This window comes from Hyaena hyaena, unplaced genomic scaffold (assembly GCF_003009895.1).
Source record: "Hyaena hyaena isolate Hyena2069 unplaced genomic scaffold, ASM300989v1 scaffold_208, whole genome shotgun sequence".
NCBI classification, from domain to species: Eukaryota; Metazoa; Chordata; class Mammalia; order Carnivora; family Hyaenidae; genus Hyaena; species Hyaena hyaena.
In genome coordinates, this window is record NW_024080839.1 from 2,092,879 (window position 1) to 2,100,141 (window position 7,263).

Consider the following 7,263-nt stretch of genomic DNA (forward strand, 5'->3'; position numbering starts at 1 on the left):
TCCCTTGCAATTTGTTACAGAGAATTTGGCTCATTTCTAGGCATTTTGGCAGGGTTTTTTTGTTGTTTTGTTTTGGTTTGGTTTTGAGAAGTACATTAATTTAGCACCAGCACTCCAGCACTAACCTGGAGAGTCCTTTCTGGAAGGCAGCTGGAGGGACCGATTCTACAAGTAAAGGTTCCTGCTGGGAGGCAGGGCTGAGGGTGGGGCTCTGAGAGGCTGCGCTGGGCATGGGATGTGGGGGTGTGCCCCAGCCTGACTCTCCTGCTGGAGGCCGTGCCTGGGGGGATTTGTGGGGAGCGCAGGAGCCCCTCTCAGAGCCACTTGTCCTTGCAGGTCTCGGGACTTCTACCACACCTGCTACTGCCTCAGTGGCCTGTCCATAGCCCAGCACTTCGGCAGCGGAGCCATGTTGCACGACGTGGTCCTGGGTGTGCCCGAAAATGCTCTGGTAAGGCGGGATGGGGGCCTTGCTGCCGCTCTGCCACAGGGTCCCCGGGACGGGGGCTTACCGAGAGAGCAGAGCCGCCACGCGTGCTCTGCACAACTGCCCCTGCACCCACTGCGGGCAGGCCTGTGAGTGCTGTTTGCAGCCCGCCCCCCCCCCCCCCCGCCACTGGAGGGAGTCTGGGACCCAGGAGGGAACTACCTCAAGGCAAACTCAGGGTTCCAGGGTGGGGGATGCAGTCTGAGACAGGTTCTGTGCCTTTATCCCTGCCCCAGGACCCAGGCCTCTATTCATAGTTCCTCCAAGGAAATGTACTAAGAGGCAGTATGTTTCCAGAATCTGCAGCCACGCAGGCCTTGCTGCATGGCTGGCCAGCTGACTTCTGGAGCTCTCAGTGCCGTTGTGTCCAGAGAAGCTTCCCAGACCACCTCTGCCAGTGAGGCCTCCCTACAGTGCGGCACCACCGTGCCTTGTCCGTGCCCCTCGTAGCCCTCAGTGCGGTGTGTAGTGTGTGTTTGACTTGGTTTTGTCAGTGCCCCCGAAACCGTCAGCCCCGCATCCGCACTAGACCCTCCTGGCTGCGGGAAACACCCCTGAGCCAAGACGTGAGACTGTGACACGAATCCAACTAAGACTGTCCACGGCCATCAAATAATGGGGCCGTGTAGACTGTCACAGAATAGTTCCAGCAGAAGGAACACAGATGGCCAGTAGACGGGTAAAAAGATGCTCAGCCTCACTGATAACCAGAGAAAATCCAAGTAGCAACCATTCAGCTTTTCAAGCCTTAACATTTTTCTCTATTTGCCTCCCATGCAGCCCCATTCCGTCTGTCTCTCCTTCCACCCCCAGCATAACCTTGTCCTGAGTCTGACACTCGGCATGCCTGCAGATAGGTTTTTGTGCTGTCACTACATATGTGTGTATCCATGTACAGTATACACAGAGAATGTCTTCATGCCTGTTAGAACAGGAGCTACCAGACCACTTCTCGTGCATTGCTTTTCTTGCTGACTGTTACACTTATGAGGTTTAGCTGCGTCCACATGTGTTGCTCTGGCATACCCATCTTAACAACTACGTGGTATTCCCCTATATAAATGTACCCCAATTGATGTTTCGTCTCCTGGTTGTTAACACTGAGATGGTTTCGGTTTGCGCTATTGCCAATGGAGTCACAGTGCATTCTTGCGTTAGTTTCTCTCGAAAAGACTTGCTGGGATGAAGAGAACACACGCCTTCACCTTCATGGACAGCGCCGACCTGCTGCCCACACGGCGTGTGCGATTTTATGCTCACGCAGTACTCAAATGAGTTACTTCTGTGGTCCAGCTTTTCCTTTCCACTATTTGATAGATGGGGAATGGTGTCTCAGTTTTATTTTTGCATTTCCTTGGGGACTAGTAACGTTGAGCATCTTTTCAAAGGTTCACTGGCCATTTGTGGGAGGTCTTCTGTGAACTGCCTGCCAGCTGCTTGCTCGCTTGTTGATTTGTAATTTTAATTGTTTGCCCTTTTCTTACACATTCGAAGGAGTCCTCCTGTGTTCTCAATATTCATCCTGTGTCGGTGGCATGTGTGTAGTGAATCTCTTCCAGTTTGTGACTTGTCTTTTCACTTTTAGTGGTTTTTCTGGTTGCTGAATAGAAGGTTTTTCATTTTAAAGTGAACAGTTTTACTGCCTTTTGGATTTTGAGGGTATGGAGGGGTACTTAAGAATCTTTTCCAGGGGCGCCTGGGTGGCTCAGTCAGTTAAGCATCTGACTTAGGCTCAGGTCATGATCTCACAGTTCGTGGGTTTGAGCCCCACGTCTAGCTCTGTGCTGACAGCTCAGAGCCTGGAGCCTGCTTCGGATACTGTGTCTCCCTCTCTCTCTCTTTGCCCCTCCACCACTCGCGCTCTCTCTCTCAAAAATAAATAAACATTTTAAAAAAGGGTTTTTTTAAAGAAGTTTTTCCCGAGGTACCTGGGTGGCTCAGTTGGTTAAGCATCTGAGTTTGACTCAGGTCATGATCTCACAGTTTGTGAGTTCGAGTCCCACATCGGGCTCTGTGCTGACAGCTCAGAGCCTGGAGCCTGCTTCAGATTCTGTGTGTCCCTCTCTCTCTGGCCCTTCCCCGCTCATGCTCTGTCTCTCTCAAAAATAAAACATTAAAAAAAAAATCTTTCCCTACACTGAGGTCATATATATATTTTCTTCCAAACCACTTAAAGTTTTATTTTTCCCATCTGGATTTTTAATTCTCTTGGAATTGATTTTTGTTTGTGGTGAAGGTTGGATATAATTTTATCTTTTTTCCATGTAGATGACCAGTTGACTAGTACCACTTATGGAAATTTACAACTTTCCTGCTGATGTGTGTCACATGTCTGTCATGTACTTGAGTTTCTATATATGAGGTGACTCTGTTCTGTTCCTTTGGTTTGTTTGCCTGTCCATACTCTTCTTAAGCAAATTGTAAATGCAAGTAGGCAGGTCCCATCCACCTTGTTCTTTTTCTTCAAAATTGCCTTGTTGTTCTTTGCGTTTTATTTTTTCCTATGAATTTTAGCATCAGCTTATCAAGTTCCCCAAAAAACCCCACCTATAATGGAATTTTTGTGGGAATTGCATTAGATTTAAGATTAATGGGAGAGAACGGAATTCTTTTCAGTATTAAGGCTTTCCATTTGTGAACACGATTTTTCAGATTATTTTTCATGCCCTTCAGTGGTCTTACATCATTTTCTCCATAAAAGACGAACACATCTTTTGTTAGGCTTCTGTCTAGGAAATTTATAGTTTTTGTGACTATTGTGACTAGAATATTGTTTGTTACTAATGTACAGAAATGATATTTATATTTTAATTTTGTATCTAGCTACCTTGCTGAATGAACTTGCTTAATAGTTGTAATAGTTTGTAGAGTCTCTTGGATCTTTTCTTTAGAATGTGATGTTATTTTCAAATAAGGACAGTTTTGCCTTTTTCTTTCTGATTGTTAAGAATTTTATTTCTTTTTCCTGCCTCGGGATGTTGGCTCCGACCCCCATAGAGTGTTGACTGGAAGTGGCCATGGGGGCGCTCCTGTCTTGCTGCTGGTTGTAACGGGAAGGTGTCTATCACTTCAGCATTACGGAGGATCCTTACTGCAAGGTTTTGATAAATACCTCCTATCAGGTTAAGGATGTTACTTAACCCTCTCTTCCTGGTTTGCTAGGTTTTCTTGTTTGTTCCAATCATAATCTAATATTAAACTTTATTGAGTGCTTTTTCTACATCTGGTTTTTCTTCTTTAATATGCTATATTTTGTTAATAAATATCCCGATGTTAACATCACAGTCCCAGCATCAACCCTTCTTATGGTCATAGGACAGTGTGGGTGAGTGTGTGTGTTTAATAACTTGCTGGATTCAGTTTGCTAGTTTTTTTTTTTTTTTAAGTTTATTTATTTTGAGAGAGAGAGTGGGGGAGGTACAGAAAGGGAGAGAGAGGATCCCAAACAGGCTCTGCACTGCTAGCGCAGATGCCAACATAGGGCTCGAACTCACAAATTGTGAGATCGTGACCTGAGCCAAAACCATGAGTCACACGTGCAACCAACTGAGCCCCAGGCGCCCCAGTTTGCTAGCATTTTTGACTAGTTTTTTTTTTTTTTTTTTTTAATTTGAGACACAGTGCGAGTCAGGGAAGGGCAGAGAGAGAGGAAGAGAGAATCCCAAGCAGGCTTCACACCACCAGCACAGAGCCCATTGCGAGGCTTGAACCCACAAAACCACGAGATCATGACCTGAGCTGAAACCAAGAGTCAGACGCTTAACCGACTGACTAGTATTTTTACCTGGGCCATCCAGGTACCCCTGACTAATATTTTTATTTAGGATTTTTTTGCATGATATTCATAAGAAAAACCAATTTAAATTTTTGTTTTATTGTATTGCTCTTTCCAGTTTATATTTCAGTATAATATCTTAGCCTCATAAAATTAGATGGTTATCTCTTCTCTACCTCCACCCTGGCCTTTTGTATAGACTTTGAAAAAGTTTATATAAATTAGAGATTATCTGTTTCTTGTAGGTTTGATAGCACCTCTTTGGGAAACCATCTAGGCCTGCCTGATATTTCGGGGGAGGAATGGTGGAATAGAATAAGCAATTGTTATTATTGATTTAATCTATTGATATAAGTTGGGGCGCCTGGGTGGCTCAGTTGGTTAAGTGTCTGCTTGATTTCGGCCCAGGTCATGATCTCATGGTTCTGTGAGTCTGAGCCCCACATCGGGCTCTGTGCTGTCAGCTTGGGATTCTCCCTCCCTCTCTCTCTGCTCCTTCCCTGACCAAAACAAATAAATAAAAACTTTTTAAAAAAATGTATTCATACAAGTTTTAAAGAATTTCTTCTTGAGTAAATTTTGAAAATTTGTATTGTTTTATAGAATTATTCAGTTTATGTACTTAGTTATAGGTTTTGGCATAAAGTTGCTCATAGTATTCTCTTAATAGTTTTAAAACCTCTCATGCAATTCTGTCCCCTCCTTCGTTCTCCCAGAGTGGAAGAGTCCTGAATATTGGCCTCCATTTGTGCCCTGTCTCAGACCTAAAGTTCCTTTTGGGTTTCTATGCTGTAGTGGAAAAAGATAAATTCTTACAAGTCCATTTAAAGGCTTCAAGGCAGTGCACGTTCGCAAGGACCGCTGGGGTGATTAATCGGCATCTGTTCTTCTCTTTGCAGCAGCCCACTCACCCTGTGTACAATATTGGACCAGATAAGGTGATCCAGGCCACCATGCACTTTCTGCAGAAGCCAGTCCCAGGCTTTGAGGAACAGGAAGATGAGGCACCAGCAGAGACTGCCACTGACTAGAAGACACAGGGCCCCCGGCTCTATGTTCACCCACCTCCCCGGTCAGACCAAGGTTTATGCATTTCGATACGTACTGCATTGTGTGCGGCAGAAGCCTTGGCCACTACGGAGCTGTGGTCCTTTGTCCCTTCTTGTCAAACAAAACAAAACTGATGGCTCTGGGTTTGGAGAACATAGTGGCGTGGTTTTTTAAAAATTCTTTCCACTTCTGTCAAACCAAAAATCTGTCAGCCCGTGCGGCCTCTAACCCCGGCTCTGGCCCGGCCAGGATTGTTGGGGACAGTGCATGCTGGGTAGGACCAGTCCCTCGCCGCCAGCTCTCCGGCCCAGATGGTCGTACTGAAAAGAATGGTGTCTTTGAGTTGCTGCTGTGATTCCCCCCTGCACACCACCGTTAAGTCACCAGGAAGGTGCCCTCCCCTGAGTGGAAATAAATCTGTTCCACGCCAAAGGGGAGAGGGAGCTTTGGGCCCATCACAATGAATTCTCTAGAAAAAATCATGATGAGACTTCTCAAGGAGATGCCCAGCGCCCTCACCTCCCACCTCAGTTGTTTGCAAGGGAAAGGAGCTAGGGCTGGGGGAGAAAGGTCTCCTTGAGTTGTGAGCCCCTCCCCCTCCACACTGGAGAACTGAGCCACACGTCTTCCCAGGGCCCCGTTGGGTGCAGGGGCAGGATTCGCTTCAGCCACAGGTGTGGTGACTTAGACCCAGGAAACCAATTATGAGTGGAAAATGAACCTCTAGATCGCTTCTGTGTCCGAGGAAGCAGCCCCAGTGCCCGCGCCTTCCCCCCAACCCCCCGCCATCATGTACCATGAAATACCCCCCATCTCGTGTCCTCAAGGCAGCACCTGCAGCCCGTGGCCATTCTGCGTGTTTCCATCTTTTATCCATCAGACTCTCACCACCCTCAAAGACGGTGTTGTCTTCTCTCATCCCGGGTATTAACACTACTAAGTCTTTCACCTTAATTTGACTCAGGATTTATCCACATCCTGCCCACTCTAGGTTCACAGAGATAAAATCTAGTGCTAGATAGGCTGGTGGCAGCTGTGTAAAGCCGGCTGTGGCAGGGCCTCTGCTGCTCGCAGAGAACGCTTTCTCGGTCAGTGGGGTGTTGAGTCGGGCCATCTGACCACTGCTGCAGTCACAGCACACTCCATGTGGCCGACGTGGACTTCATGTACGCAGCCACGGACTGAGAGCAGACAGGAGCTCAGAGGTGCAGCACGGGGCTCTTCTCGAAACTCTGGTCGTCTGCTGCCTCTAATTCCCTATTGCTTTGGCGGATTGGGCTATGTATTACCTCCTTGAAATAATAAAAGAATAACATTTTCTATGATGTCTCTCATTTGTGATTGGTACCAGAAAATTCCCTCAGAATGTGCAGTGTTAGGATTTACTGAAGATTGCTTGCAGACTGCCGGTGTCCCATGTGGGAGATTCCAGACCTTGCAGGGAGCTGACTTGGGTTCCACCCTCAGATCTTCTCCACTGGATGCCACGCTGGGCCTAAGGAGCAGTCGGAGAAACTCTGTGTTTCCCAAGCTCCGCAGAGCAATTCGGTTTACTTTTGTTCCAGCACTCTGTACATGGCGTCTCATGGTGTCTGATTCTGAGCAGAGACTGTGCTCCTGAGTCCGAAGGCAAGAATTCAGCAACAGGTGGGGGTGGCTGTCTTGACCAGAGGCGGGGGGGGGGGGGGGGACGGGGGGGGGGGGGGGGGGGGGGGGGGCTGTGTGTGCGAGGAACAAGCCAGAATCCCGTGGTCCCCTGCTTTCTTTCTTATCTGGTGAGAGACTCTCTCTCAAGGGAGGCCAAGAAAGAAGGTGCTCTGTGTCCTGACCCTCCATGGACAAGAAGAGGGTATCTCATCCTGGAATATAATTCCTGCCCCTTTGCTTTTTTTGCCCAGATAACAAAAAAGTTTGAGCCACAAAGCACATTGAAATGCATCCTTCCCCTCAC

At 47.3% G+C, this 7,263-nt stretch overlaps 1 protein-coding gene across 1 annotated transcript in view; it reads left to right on the forward strand.

The window, feature by feature from the left end:
- FNTB (farnesyltransferase, CAAX box, beta) overlaps window positions 1–6,632 on the forward strand; it is a 66,920-nt gene extending 60,288 nt beyond the window's left edge. The window contains exons 11-12 of the mRNA XM_039242103.1: window positions 337–451; window positions 5,162–6,632. Coding sequence (XP_039098034.1) covers window positions 337–451; window positions 5,162–5,293 — 247 coding nt within the window. The 3' untranslated portion in view covers window positions 5,294–6,632. The remainder of the gene's footprint in view (window positions 1–336; window positions 452–5,161) is intronic.
- Window positions 6,633–7,263: the final 631 nt, after the last annotated feature.